Source organism: Gekko japonicus, unplaced genomic scaffold, assembly GCF_001447785.1.
Source record: "Gekko japonicus isolate JY-2015 unplaced genomic scaffold, Gekko_japonicus_V1.1 scaffold1023, whole genome shotgun sequence".
Classification (NCBI taxonomy): domain Eukaryota; kingdom Metazoa; phylum Chordata; class Lepidosauria; order Squamata; family Gekkonidae; genus Gekko; species Gekko japonicus.
This window is the reverse complement of record NW_015163118.1, coordinates 81493-97291: the sequence shown is the minus strand read 5'-3', so window position 1 is coordinate 97291 and position 15799 is coordinate 81493. Positions and strand designations below refer to the sequence as shown.

The 15799-nt window shown below is 41.7% G+C and overlaps 1 protein-coding gene across 1 annotated transcript in view; it reads right to left on the bottom strand.

Annotated features, from left to right (window-relative positions):
• The window catches only part of PFKL (phosphofructokinase, liver), a 45535-nt gene extending 33901 nt beyond the window's left edge, over window positions 1-11634 (bottom strand). Inside the window, exon 1 of the mRNA XM_015406867.1 lies at window positions 11470-11634. Within this exon, the coding sequence (XP_015262353.1) occupies window positions 11470-11575 (106 nt within the window). The 5' untranslated portion in view covers window positions 11576-11634. The remainder of the gene's footprint in view (window positions 1-11469) is intronic.
• Window positions 11635-15799: the final 4165 nt, after the last annotated feature.

Here is a 15799-nt window from a genome sequence, read left to right as displayed (position 1 = left end):
TAGTAGTAGAGACTGCATTTAATCCCCTGTAGTCAGTGCATAAACGCAGCCCCCCATCTTTCTTCTTCCGGAAAAGGACTTGGTCGCGGTAAACTTTGGTATCTCATCCAGTGGGTGGACTTCGGACCCCAGCACCGCGAATGGGTGGAAGTAGGGGATATTCGGGCCCCTTACCTGATCCAAGAGTTCCACAGACGGTTCCCGGGCAAACCGGGAGGTCTCCCGGAAAATCTCCCGGGCTAACCGGGAGGTGGAGGTTAAGATGTGGAATCGAGGGGGCAGTATGTCAGCTAGCTGCCATAGTCATTCCGGTTCCTGTGTAGTTCCCTTCACCCCTCCCTCTCATTCCTTGTTTGCTTGAGTATGTTATGTAGTCCGCGGAACTTGCCAAGGTCGTGCAGCTGGGTGTAGGGGGAGAACTTTGCCTAGAATGTTTTGGTATCTTGCATGTGAACTGAACCTGTGTTGACATTTCAAAACGGTTGCGTTCCCATGCATTGGGCGCGAACTGTATGGTCTATTCCCGCCAGCGGGAATTGGACCCATTGGTCCTTCCCTGGTTCAAATGTCTTTATTATGCCTTCCCTGGTTACCTGTAGTTATTCCTAACAAAATGTTGGATCCCAAGCATTAAAAACAACTCCACGTTGCAAAGCAAGTAAGGTTTATTTCAAAGCGTTGGTTTAACCAGAACAGGACATTGTTAGGAATAACTACAGGTAACCAGGGAAGGCATAATAAAGACATTTGAACCAGGGAAGGACCAATGGGTCCAATTCCCGCTGGCGGGAATAGACCATACAGTTCGCGCCCATTGCATGGGAACGCAACCGTTCTGAAATGTCAACACAGGTTCAGTTCACATGCAAGATACCCAAAACATTCTAGGCAAAGCTCTCCCCCTACACCCAGCTGCACGACCTTGGCAAGTTCCGCGGACTACATAACATACTCAAGCAAACAAGGAATGAGAGGGAGGGGTGAAGGGAACTACACAGGAACCGGAATGACTATGGCAGCTAGCTGACAAGTGGTCAGGAAGCTACATATCTTTGGGACCTCCTCTCCCAGTATGCCTCTCCCAATATGCACTACGCTCAGAAAATAACAACTTCCTGGTGGTCCCTGGCCCGAGAGAAGTCAGGCTGTCCTCAACCTGACTTTTTTGGCCCTGGCCTCCACGTGGTGGAGCACTCTGCCGGAAGACATCCATACCCTGTGGGAGTTGTTACCATTTCACAGGGCACGCAAGGCAGAGATGTTCTGCCGGGCCTTCGACTGAGGACAGCGACGGAGTGTCCTTGGCACTCTTACATAATTCCCCATCTCTCATAACCCCTCCCCCCAGGGAGGCTGGGGAGCTGGAATTCCTTCTGCCATCTCATATACTGTCTTATGCTGTTTTTGTTTATTGGTAATTATTGGGTTATTTTAACTTAGATTTAAATTGAGATGTGTACATTATTTTGTAAGCCGCCATGAGCCCTGCTTCTAGGGAAGGGCAGCCTAGTAAATCTAATGAATAAATAAATAAAATTGAAGCTGATATCAAAGCATACATCTGCTTAGGTGTCAGGTTAAGAATGATCTCTTGTTTAACCTTTAATATCTTCAGTTTAATCCCTTCCTCTTCTTCTACCTACCACAACTGGTTTCACATTGATCCCAAATCTTTGTCAGAACTTTAAAAAGATAACACAATGAGAATAAGCTATCCAGCATTTGCCAGTGTTCACTTTTTTCAATGGCTAGAATCCTCTCATTTCTAGAACGTAAATAGTCAGCTGACCATATGGCTGTCAGCAGCTAGTTGGTATCTGTACAAAATCTACAAAAACCCCTTTATGTAGTGATACTTTTAGAGGGAGTTTCCAAAATACAGTGTCTGAGAGGATTCCAAGAGATCTTGGTCTCTGACTGCAATCTAGAGCACAATTTCAATGGAATTTGAATTCCAGTGAAATCAGTGCATGTCTAAGTGCGTGTTGGACTGCAGACAAAGGAGACATGGTTGAGTGGGATGCCTGAGATCTATTAAATGGTACTTTGGTACATAGTTCTCCATTAATTTCAAGGTCCCTTAAGGACATTATATGTTATTTGAATTGTACATCCTGACAGCAATGAATGGATACTTCTTTCCATGCACAGATGCAAATGGCTACCTGTCTCTGATGTGTATGCCTACCTCCTGTAGGATCTTCATACAGAACTGCTCTCAGACAGTAATTTCTTGGCTCGTGAGCCATGTCTGGATTGAGGCTAACATGTGCACAATTCCTAGTTACCTAATTCTCCATACCGAGACATATCTTGCACAAGCTCTCTTGTTATATTGTTGAAATTGACACCAAAAAGGAAGATCAAAGAAAATGTCAAAAATCAGTTAATGGCGGGATGCTGTCATTTACCCTGGCATCATGAAATCATGTAAAAAAATACAGAGGTGTCAGAAGTCAGAACCACTGTAGAGGGAAGTGAGACAGCGTGAGCTTCCAAAACTAGAAAACAACAGGGTCACTACTGAATTCTATAGCTCTGCTCTGCCCTTTGTGCAGGACCTTCCAAGGATTCATGCAGTAGGAATGTACATCAGGCTGCACTTGCAGAAAGCAGATCAGTGCAACTTCCATCTGTTTTAAAAATTTCATTGCTTTTAAATGGGTTTTAAATGTCTGGGATTAAGCATGCATGTGATGACATAAAGTGATCAGAGGCAGCAATAGCAGCTGGCCATTTAGAGCCATCTGTATAGCTGTCATTGTGCTGTCCTTTTTTCTTAGGCTGCATCTTTTTCACTGCCAAAATTCTGCTCCGCCATTCCCCCTTCACTTCTACAAGTTTTTTCCAGGGTGCAAAGTATCCACAGGGATAAGAGTTTGTTGCAGAATGTGTATATTACTGAAATGCTCTATATGTGGTGCTACCCTTGAAGACACAGTCTGGAAGTTTCAATTAGTCTAGAATTCAGCAGCAAGAAAGCTAGCCAGGGAAAACTGCAGGCAGCACATCATCCCAGTGCTGAAAGACCTTCACTCATTGCCTGTTCACTTCCAGTCCCATGGCTGGCTTTGATCAATAAAGCCTCATATGGCCTAGGGCAGGGGTGTCAAACTCATTTGTTATGAGGGCCGGATCTGTCATAAATGAGACCTTGTTGGGCCAGGCCATGTGTGTTATAAAATGACATGTAATGTCAGGTAGTGGAGATATAAACTTTATAAAGGACACAAAGTTGTTTTATTTTACTTAAAATAAAAACATGCTTAAAATGTTAGCACTCTTGCAGTATTTTGTTTACTTAAAAGTGTCTGATAACTGACACCTCTTGCTCTGAATTACTGCATCAAAATGTCTGTGCTGTTACAATCTTGAGTATGCTGTTATCTGTAAGCTGCAAACCAACGATGACACAGCAGCAGCAGAACTGGAAGAAGAAGCAGAAGACAGCCAGTTTCACTGCGGGCCTGATAGAAGCCCTGGGGGGGGGGCTGATCCGGCCCCTGGGCTGCATGTTTGACACCCCTGGCCTAGGAGAACCTGGGCATTTAGAGGACCATACTGTGTTGTCTTTCTGCCACCTTCTAAGTTCAGATGGGTAGCCACAAAGGTCAGAGCCTTTTCAGTGGCTGCCCCACCCCTGCTTTGGAATGGCCTCCTCTTTTCTCTCTGTCTGGTAGAATTGTTATATAAGTTTCCACACCAGTCCAAGGCATTTTAAAAATGTCTTTGATTAAAACTACTTTTATTTTCTGTTGTTGTTAATTATGTTTAATTGGCTGCAGCAGGTTTTTATTTAAGTAGCCTTAATTGTGGGCTATATTAATTATTGTTGTTTTAGTTAGTGCTACCTATTGCTAATTTTGAAATCTGTGATGTTTTAGGGTTTGACAGCTACAGTAACTTTTGGTTGTATAAGGATTTTGTTCTTGTGATTTTTTTTGTATTTAAATTTTTACTAAATTTTAACATATATAACAAATAACATCAACATACACAATGAAATCTTGTGATTTTTATACTGTGACCTGTCTTACGTACTTTGGTTGAGAAGCAACACAGAAATATTATAAATGAAAAACAGTAAATAAATATCCCATGGTCATGCTACAAACCCGTGAATCAAACCCCCATTCTGAATCTTGTATGTGCATCAGAAGTCTAGGAAACCCTCTTATCAAAGTTTTTGGTATCTTTTAAAGAAACTTCTGTTTACTCAGGCATTTCCATTTTGCTGCTTCCCTGAAAATGCATGGTGTTTTTAATGCCACCCTAGTCTTTTCAGTTGGTTTGGTGGGGGAATAGTTTCTCTGGCCTTTTTTTTACGATTTATATAAGGTTTTTATAGTTTTATTCTGCCTTACCACATTTATGTAATATGCTGCTGTTGATGATATTTTAGGAGTTTTGCTTCTTCTTTGTGGGTTTTTAATGTCTCTTGCAGGAATATATTTTTTGCACTAGGACTTTGTTATTATGTTTATAAGCTGCCCAGGTAATCTTTTCATTGACTGATTAGATGCTTTGTTTTACAGGCAAAACCCATATATTGTTAGTTGTTACTGCCTTCATAGAATGATGAAAGTAGTATATGATAAAAGGAGATGAGCTTCTGCGAGGGGCAGTATGGGTGAGGATTACATGGGGGGGAATGTTTTCATTGTTGTCTGCAATTCTAGCAGGGACTATCTTCCAATTTCCTACTGCACTATGTAATCTTATGCTTGAGGTAAATTGGCGAAAGTCTAATTCAAAATGAACACATGAAGCTGTCATATACTGAGTCAGATTGCTGTTCTATGAAAGTGAGAGTTGTCTACACTCATTGGTAGCTTTACTCCAGCTTCTCAGGCACAGGTATTTCACACCACCTGATCTATCCCTAACTAGACTTGTCAGGAACAGAATTTGAGATCTTAATGCAAAGCAGACGCTCTACCATTGAGCTATGACTCCTCCCAATTGACAGCTCATACAAAATAGATTACTTCAGGAAAGGGCCCAAGATGGGAGAGGCCAGGTATAACACACAAATTCAAGAAAAGAGAAATACATGTTAAGATGGGGATTTTATTAGGCTAGGGAATTTTATTAGGCTAGATTGTGGTCAAATGTTTCCATCTCTGAGTGGCTCTTTTATAGTTTTCACAAATTATATTAGTTATTTAGTTATCAGAGGCTCTTTTCACATGAGAGTTCTCTGATTCTGAATGGTTAATTTTCCGTAATAATTTAGAAGTGGAATTATGGTGGTGGAGCTGCACCAGACTTCCTGTAGTGCTCTACCCCCCACTAAAACCCCACAATGCTTGTCCCCACACATTTAGATTCTGAGTATCTCAGTGTCATTAGGTGTAACAAGACTAAATTGTTTCTTCCTGGAGACCTGTGGTACTGTAATTCATCCCTTAACCAATCCTTTCAAGCTGTTTGTGGCATGTTAATATCAAGCAGCTTCAGAGAGCCTATCTGTCAGTTATTTGGGACTGAAATTTACCAGCAGGTTCTTACAAGCAAAACAAGATAGTTTGTAAGCTCTCCTCCTCCCTCCTTAGGGTAATCAGCCATTTAGTTAAATACAATTCATTAATTCATTCCAGGGAGAAAAACTCTAGTGGAGATTTTGATGAGCCTCTCTGATGCCTTTCCTAGCCATGCACTGCTGCTGCTCCTCTGCACAGAAGAACAGCAGCCGTCTTCCCCTTCTCTCATCAGTCCAGGTGTCACACAAAACTGCCTTCTCCCTACCTCCTCTCCCAGAAGCTGACAGTGGTGCCAGAGTTTGTTTTTCTGCCTCAAGGAGGAGAATGAGCATGAGCAAGTGAGTGAGCAGAGGGAAGAGAGGCAAGCAAGATCAGGGTTCCCATGGTAGCATGGCCAAGGGTGAACAACTGAGGCCGACATCATAGTCAGAATGATACTAATGCTAGATCAAGGAGGAACAGAGGAAACTGTCTTACTCTGGAGGAGGTCCAAGCCAGTTCTTAATCCTTCTACATATTTTTGCTGTTGTTGCAGTTCCCAGGAGGGGCAGGAGTGTTTACTTTTAATAATAATAATAATTTTCTAAATGCATGTCTGGCACTACATGGTTGTGCATAATAATTTTATTCATGTTAGTTCAAAACTGTTCATGGGAGTGGGGTGGGGATGAGTTGAAGGGAAGCAGGGTTTCACAAACTGCCTTACTGTTCTTTGACATGGATTGTGCTTTGCCAATTCATCCTGGCAGGCGGGTGTTGCAGTTTCATTAAAAATCAGAAAAATTGCCACAAGCCACTAGACTTCAAATATTTTGCAGCAAAAAACAACTCCATATTCTGCTTAACAACTGAATGGACAAATGATATCAGTCCTGGAGAACAAGCTAATATAGAAGCAAAGGCATACTGGGATACTATTATCATCAGGAGTAAGGCCTGTCCCTCCCCATATGAAGGATCAAATAGCGCTTCTTGATAAGAATCACAATTACTCACCCTGGGTAACTGAACTGAAAGAACTTTATTTTCTTCCTATACTCTGCTGTACTAATTCATTTTCAAGTCTTCTGTTTATACACATATTCTTGGGATAATCAAACCTATTTGAATTCAATAAATACCCTAAACTTTTCCAGCATACAGTCCTTGTACGAATTTCTGCATTCACCTGAATTTAATGTTTACATACTTTGCATAAACTAATCTGGATGAGGGGAAATGGCCAGTTTGTGGTTTAATTTTATTGCTGAGTACGAAACCCCAGAGAAGTAAATAATTCCCATTCTGCAGTTCAGTGCCTTGACTCTTTGATATGGGGCCCCATATTAACAGGCAATAGCAAGAAACATGGGTACCTTAGGCTTCTGATTCAGGAAGGCAATGCAAGCACAAATTCATATCCCACTAGAAATCAACAGTGCAATCCTAAACAGAGCTGCATTACTTCAAAGGGTGTCACTCTGCTTAAGACTGCACTGTCTGGTACCTAGATTATATATAAATACACCTGCAAATAGGGTAGAATTGCCCATTTATGCTAAGCTCAAGTAACTAACACCTATGACTATGGGAGAAAGCAATGACCAATACTTTTTGTTGACATAAACCTGCCCTTGAGAGTTTTTTTCTTCCTGCACGATATGGCCAAGCAACAGTCTAAACAGACATACAGGGAAAAAGTGCCATAGTGGCAACAAATTGGACATATATGCCAATCATTTGCTTCCCAATCAGTTTGGTGACTTCAAAGATTAGTTTGTTTTGACAAAGTCCTTCACCAAAGGCTCTTGAATTAACTTAGCAGCCATAGGAGAGAAGAAATGAGTCATCATATGGCTAAATAACTAGTTAAAGAGCAGAAAAAAGAGGCTAGTGCCAAAAACAGTTTTCACAATGGAAAGCCCTGGGGATTGGTGATATTTATTATATATACAACCATCTTTAGTGAGGAATCTGCAATGAGATGCCTAGATTTGCAGATGACAATGAATTATTCAGAATGGTGAAAAACCAAGCAAACAGAGGGCATAGTGGTTAGAGTGTCAGACGAGGGCCTGGGGCAACGAGGTCTGAATCTCTTGCTCAGCCATGAGATTCCACCAGGTGACTTTGGCCCCATCACGACCTCTCAGCCTAACCTACCTTCATAACGTTATTGGTATAAGGATTAAGTAGAGGAGGGGAAAACAATACAAAAAGCCACTTTTGATCCCTGATCAGAGAGAAAAACAGGATATAAATTAAAAATAACCATAGAAAAAATAACCAGACTGTGAAGAGTTCCAAAATACTCTCTCCAGATTGGATGATAAATGGGAAACTAAATGGCAAATTAGAGTCAATGTAAGTGAGCAAAAAGTGATACATACCAGGACAACCAATCCCTTTACATATACACTGAACTGATTATTACTATTTAAGAAAGAGTCATGGTGGATAGCTCAATGAAAAGTTCAATTCACAATGCAGTGGTAGTGAAAAAAGCAAATTCCACACTAGAAATGATTAAGAAGCCAGTATACGATGCCTTTCTATAAATTTGTGGTGTGGCTGTATCTATATAGTTGTAGTTCATGTATCTCGAAAAAGATATGGCAGCACTGGAAAAGGCAACCAAAATGAAGGAAGCATTGGCACATTTTCTCAACGAGGAAAGGGTAAAACTTTGAGGGCTTTTTAGTTCAGAAAAACAAAGATGGGGGGGAACAGGGAAAGGTCATCCGAGTTATGGAAGCACATGAAAGAAGCCTTCCCAGGAACACCCAAAATCCTGTCAAAGGCACAGCTGCCTAATCTAAGAAAAGCCATAAGATAATTCTCACAACTCTAGCTGTCATGCTACATTCCTTGCCCTTTGAGGGAAAGTATGGGCAGTTCCCTAAGGGCAAGTTTGCAGTGAGGGTTTACCTACATTAATAAGCAGGTCTGCATGGAAGTTACTTCAGGAAAGTAATTTGCTGCACATTTACCTCCACAATAATCTGTCACAATCCCAGAGTGAACACCCAGATCTACATGTATGCCTCAAAACCACAAGAGGAATGTATTTACCTCTTCTACACTGTACAGAACACAACCTTGATTGCTTTAAGTTAGAAGTGTTCCACTGAAGCTACTACCTTTATTCATTTCCACTTAAAATCCTGCAGAACTGAACCTTGGCCCATTTTTATATTATATGCAGAGCATGGGCAGTACCAATGTTAAAGATTAGAATCAAACCATGCAAAGACAGGGGAGTAATTAGTCAGATTAAAGGGCAAAAATCTTTGCCAACTGATTGCTGGCAAAGTCAAATAGTTGCAAGTATTTGCAACATGTATTCTTACCAGTGAAAGAGGGAAGTGGTTTAATAATGGGTTCAAAGGCACCCAACAAGGAATGTGGGTTATTTATACAGTGGTGCTATAAATATATGGTATTTCACAGACAAGATCTGCTATAACATTTTTTTCAGATGAAATTGAACAGATTACTTCACTACAGATGACAACAAAGACAAAAAAGTAGAGCAAAGAGAAAACTGTGTAAGGGTAAAAAGTTATTTCACCAGCCCAACATCCAGAAAATTTTCTTTCTTTTTTTTTTTTTTTAAAAAAACATTCCTACTTTATTCTCAGGCTCCACCTCTTTCTTAAGATGAACTTTTTACGAAGTGAAAACTAAACTGACTCAGCGTTTACTCTGGAATATGATATGTTTCTATATACAGACATAAATTTTAAGAGTCTTATTGCTGAAATGTCTAGGAACACAAAGGTAAAATTACAAGGGACAGAATATATAATTAGACGTTTCTCTTACACATAACTAAGAACTAGCACAAGCTTTGATTTTTCTTTGTGTGCCATAACGTATTCTAAAATGATTTTAAGATTTAATCATAACCAAAAAATGGAAAAATGCTGTGATTGACTACAATAGAGAAAAGCTATTAATGTCCCACAGCTTTGCAGTTTTAAAAAGCAGCTTGCTTCCCTAAAGGGCTTAAACACTTTGATGTGGCAAAAATAACTGTATACCTATTCCTAGGAAAGTTCTATGATGATCCCAGCCAGACTATCCAATTTAATATACATGTGACCTTGATTTACAGAAGGAAAAAAAAATTGATGCAGCATCCACACAGCTGCTCTCTACACAGATGCAACAGTCCACAGAAAAATAAGCCCCAGTGCACCAGAACAGACGTTAACCACAAGTACAATTACATAGGAAACATTTTGGTCAACGAATCACAGGTGTACAAGTCAAGAGCCTTTCTAAACTGCTGTGGGAATATAGACAGGAATCACAGAATCGGCAAACCAGACCTCTAGGGACATATGTACAGTACAAATCAGAGGGCCTTGAATACATACTGACATATTTGGGTCACTTCATGGTTGGAGCTATTTCAAAGACAGACTCCATTATTAGTTAATAGACGGCAATATATTTACCAAAGTTAGCTTGAAGAGTTGTGGTGACCAATGATTTTCACAGACTAAGCCTAATCATGAAATGGATAGGAACTATGGAAATTAGCATTGCCAACATGATCTAGTCTATTGAATGTTTTGGAACCAATGACTCCACATGTAATGAATAGCCCCCCTCCCCCATACTGGCAATTTATATTTTCTTACAGTGCCATCTTAAATGTCCTTTGAAGTAAATAGACTCAGAAGGGTGCAATTCTAGGTAGAATGGTATCATTTGTTTAACTAACTTCATATATATTCACTCAGCAGTCCTAATCACCATTCTATAAGGTATATCAGTATTACCTCCATTTTGCAAATTCAGGCAAGGGTGTGCAGTGAAACTGAGAGAGAAAGCTGCTGGCATGAGGACAGCTGGCAAGTGAACCTAACTGGTTCACTCAGAAACTACCCAGTTTACTGATTGTGCTAATAAGCCAATCTTAGACATGTTTATAAGCATGCATAAGATTGTACTGTTAACATTGTACTTCACTGATAACAGGAGAGCCCCTGTTCACTGCTCTGAGACATGTGGTGTAGGGGTTACAGTGCTGCATAAGGACTGAGGGGATGTGGGTTTAAATGCTCACTCAGCCATGAAACACACTGGGTAACTGTGGACCAGCCATTCAATCTAATTTACAGAGTTACAGGGTTGTTGTGAGGATGAAATAGAGGAGGCAACAATCACAGTTTGCCCTGTGCTCCTTGGAGGAATGGCATATCAAAAGCATAATCGAGATTGTCTATAATCTATATAGATTATATGGATTATAATCGAGAGTGTGGGGATTGCATGCATCTACTCCATGGAGAGGAGGACTCCATTCTGCACATGCTGAAAAGCCCTTGATGATTGCTTCACATACTCTGAAGCTGAATATGAAAACTAGGCTCTGGGGCTAAACCTGCCACTGGCTCAGAGTTCTGTCCCCTGTCCAAACAGGTGCGTGCACTCCAGCCTCAGATGCAAGCAGTCAGACCCTGAAGCCTTTCCACCATGCCCAACAGCACTCCCCTCCCCCCTTTTTTGCCATTGGCTGCTAAACCAGATTAAGAGTTCTGAAAAGTTCAAAAAGTGCTCATTAATTTGTGACATTTGGGAGTCACTCTCACCAAAACGTCACTCCCAGAAACAACTTCTGGTGATTTGGGACTCGCTCTAAATTCCGCCTCTCCCAATTCTTCGAGAAAAGGAAGAGGAAAAGCGCGTCTGCGGGGACAGCTCCCCAAGGGCGGGCTTGGAGCGTTCAAACCGCCATCCATTTCTCTGACGTCGATTAAACAAGCCTTCCCTTTCCCACCCCCACAGTACCACCGAGACCCCTCGCCAGCCAGAGTTCTATTGCTCAGGCCTAGCCCGCTCTCTAGCCGCCCTGCCTCTCAGTCGTGTCCCGCCGCACGTTCGACTTGGCAGCACGTGACGCCACCTGCGCCTTGAGCACGGGCTCGCGCCCATCGCCTGGAGGGGCGGGGGAGGCGGCGAAGGATAGCGAGCCTTGCCCTGTTCCTCGACTGACCTTGGGCATCCCCGCCGCTGGTGAGCACCGCTAGAGCCAGGCCGGCGCCGGCCATGCGCAGCTTCTCCAACTCCAGCGCCTCGGACGCCAGTCCGGTTCCTGCCATTGTCCCGGCCGTACTGGAAGCACAAGGACCCCGATAGAATGACAGCCGCCAGGCACACCGGCAGCAGACCCTGAACCCCAGTGCCTTTCAGCCACACCCCCTGCCGCCCCAACCCGTAGGCCCCGCCCACAGGGGGCGGGGCTACCTGGCTGACGCGGCGTTTCCGAGGCTTACGTTACTTTATGGCCCCTCCTGGTGTTCTTGCAGCGTCGGAGCTGGGGTAGTCACCTGGAGAAGGGGGGGGGGGCAGTGGGTAGATTGCAAGCTTGCTGAAGTGCAATCATAGGTATATTTATTTAGACGCAAATGACATAGAACTCAGTAGGGCTTGCTCCAAGGTAGACGTGGATAGCACTGCAGCTGTACTTGCACAGCTTGGCTTCCAGGGGTGTCATGGAGCTCAATATTACACGTTTGAATTACTATTTCAGTCCACATGTGTTCATTCCTGAGGAGCAGCTATGTTTTCTACACATTTCTTATATTCTCGCAGTTAGGTGATATGAGACATAAACCATATGTCTGGAATCACATGCATCAGTTACTCTTTTCTCTGTATTTCCATCCAACAATGTTAATGTTGCTTGCTCTGTGTGGCTGGGTCACTGTGACTCAATAATTTGGAATGGTACTTCCTGTTTCTGATTCGGTTAATACTTTTATATAGGTATAGGTTCCCTTGCTCGAAAGCCAGTCGAGTCTGACTCTAGGGTTGCGGTGCTCATCTCTGTTTCAAAGCCGAAGAGCCAGCGCTGTCCGAAGACATTTCCATGGTCATGTGGCCAGCATGACTAAACACCAAGGCACACGGAACGCTGTTACCTTCCCACCAAAGTGGTACCTATTTATCTACTTGCAATTTCTTGCTTTCAAACTGCTAGGTTGGCAGGAGCTGGAACTAGAGACGGGAGCTCACTCCGTCATGCGGCAACTCGGGTCTCGAACTGCTGAAATACTGACCTTCCACAGCTTGCAGTTCAGTGTCTTAACCACTTGAGGCACCACAGCTCCTTAATACTTTTAAAGATTCCTAAAATAACCCAACCAGTAGGTGTCAATCATTGTCCACCTGTTCACAGTTCAGTTACTTTCATCAATGACATAATTTCAGTCCACAGAAGAGATGATGTTAATTTCCCCTGTTGGCAGGAAGGCCATTCTGATACTTGAAGTTAATAAATGTTTGCAGCAACATTACTGTAGGAGCTGTGAGCCTCTCTGGCTTCTCATGTTCCAAGCTGGATGGGCCTCCACTTATTTGATTCTTAAGACGTAGGTTCAGAAAACACAAAACTACAGAGACAGACATGCAATGGGAAACATGTTTGATGTTCTCACTCTTCAAGGTGTGTCTGGGGAGTTTCTGGCAGCTGATTAATGGGGAATTCATCTATAAAGCAAAAATGAGGGTAGGGCAGTGTGTGCCTGATGCTAACAGCATTTATAGTTTAAGGCCTAGCCCTTTTTCAATGTCTGTTGCTGACATAAAATTACATAAAAGGGAGGCAGTATATCCATAGGGTAATCAAAAATAGAATGGCCAAGTATATTGCTGCATCCTAGCAGTCACAAGAATATTCTCTTCCTAACTTGTTTCTAAGATCACAGAAAATAACAGCTCATAGCTATAACAATAGCTCCCCCCCCCCGGACTATATCACTGATTTATGTAGCACATGAGACATATGTTGGGGATTTTCAGTATAAATATCACTGCCTTACTGAGAAAGTAATCAAGACAGGTATCTCCATATTTCTAAATGAAAAAGAGAGTTGATGATGCTTTGTATCAAAAAGAATGGCATACCATGTTAATGCTTCCGTTACAATACAGTGTGGAGTCCTCCAAAACCATTGATGCTGCAGGTTTCCTGAATTTGAAACCATACTTTTAATCATACTGGAGGAAAGCACTTGCACATGTCTGGTGTTCTTCCATGTGAGAAGTGAATAGGCTTGACTGCGCATTTTTGTTTCCCTATATACAATAAGCATGCACAGAATGTACAAATATTATCTGCTTAAATACTCAAGAACATTTTCAAGCCCTTTCTGTTCTTACCAAAATCTTCTGAATAAACTGGAATACCTCATTCTCACACACACCGCCCCCTCATCCCTTAAGTTGCATATATGTACAGTTGAGCTGAGTCTTTTACAGTTGTGTAATTTTTAAACACATTCTCTTAGGAGTTCCTTGTGTGATTCACCATAAAAAGCAAAAAATATAAAACATGTATTTAAAATATGTAATTCTTCAGTTGACTATTGCCAGTGGCTAGAGAAACTTTTATCATGATCATTTTTAAAGAAAATATTTTTTAAAAAAATATATATTGCTAGGACTTAGATATAGTGTTCTATAGTAATGGGCTTATCCTTGGGGCCAAATGGGATGTGATGGTATCCTTGTGTCTGCCAAGGGGATTCTGCTGCCATGTTAAAGTGATTTAAAAAGGCTCTTGATTAAATCCACAGCGCAACAGGTTGAGGCTCTCTTGTTTCCTCCCTTGTACCTTTTCAAGTATCAAAATGGCTGCACCTCTCCTCCTCCCCATGGCTGTTTTCAGCACTTGAAAAGGTGTGGGGGATGAGCACGTCAGTCTATTTCATTTGTGGAATTTTCAAATCACTTTAAAATAGCAGCAGCATCCCCTCAGCAGAGACAAGGATACTATTACATCCGGTACATTTACTCTGCATATCCTGATTGAAACAAGTACTCGTTTAATAATCACAAGGTTGATTAAAAAGAGATGTTTCCGTTTCCTGTTTCATTGAAAATAACTTCCTAAAAGGGGTTTTCTCATTTCTTAAGAATTCCAGTTCAAGTTTTCCTTTTCGTTAGCTGGCACTGGCAGCTACGTATTTCTTATAGCCTATAGGCATTCTTTTTGTGTGAGTAAAATGTTTAGCTTTTCTGCCTGATTGCCAAAATTCATCATATTTCTGAGGGATTATCCCAACATAGCTACTATTAGGGACTGGCATCTGTTGGTTAGAGGAATTCTCCTTTTCTTTCAACATTCAAAACTAACTTTGCTCTTTCTCATCCCTAGATCAGTGGTGGTGGTCTGGCAATTAACCCAGCAACACACTCCTTTCCCTTGTTTCCTGTTGTCCCCTCTATCAATTCTCTCCAGATTTCTCTATGCCATTAACCATACTCTGATTCTCCACCCTCATTTTCTGTCTACTCCTTCTACAACCACACTTTCTCTATCTCCAATGGCCCCTGGTTGAGGTTTCTTTGAAGAGTTTATGTGCATGGCTGTCTCTGAATAGGACATCTGCAAAACTTTTAGAATATCTCATGTCTGTGACTAATGCTCCTTTTTAATCCTGGGTGTTTCTACTGACTCGAACAAACTCTGAATAAAACACTTCTTGTTGGGAGTCTGTAGAGCTTTCTTTTAGTTTTGTGGTTTAGATTAGTAGCAGTTTGTTGGATTGGAAAAGACTCCTCCCACATCATTGACACATAATTGAAGCCAGGATGATAATCTGCCAGTACGCCACTGGAAATCCATTCTGAAGCAGAGAGGGACTTTTACTTTCTCCCTCTGATTTTAAAATAGTCTCCTCTCATTCATAATAGTCTTTTTGAAAACTTTTACAGCTGCCACTATTCCTTTTTTATTGCTAGATTTTCATTTGAAGCTTGCAATTTTGTTTTGACAATTTTTGAGATTTTGTTGTGCTTTCTCTCTTAATTTGCAGTTCAGTCACACTGATTCTTGCAAGTGGCACCACTCCTTGTTTTACAGCCTGGTTCTCCTTGTGCAGTTGAGGATTCTCAGGGGTTGTATGCAGAGGAGAAGCAGTCTGCTCCTTAACTTGGGCACTTACTTTTTCTAACTGTGCTTATACTACTTGCAGTTTTTTTCCTTTGCAATTTTTTTGTGTTTAGCTGTAGCTGGCTATGTAAGGAATGTGCTTCTTTCCACAGCTCCTCAACTGGAGCAATGTTTACTTCCTTTCTTCCTGGACTGAAATGTTTCCATTGTGTGGAAAAGTTCAAATCCTCCCCCCCCCCACCCCAGTTCATCTAGGGGGTCTTGACTACAAAATGCTCTCTCACAACTGACAGTTTCTTCCTTTTTATTCATCCACAATTTCAATACACTTGATTTCTCTTCTGAGAGTCTGCTTTAATGGACAGTCTTTCTGCTTCTGTGACTGAGAGCTAAATTAGATTGGGGTCTTTTCACAGATGGGAAGGAG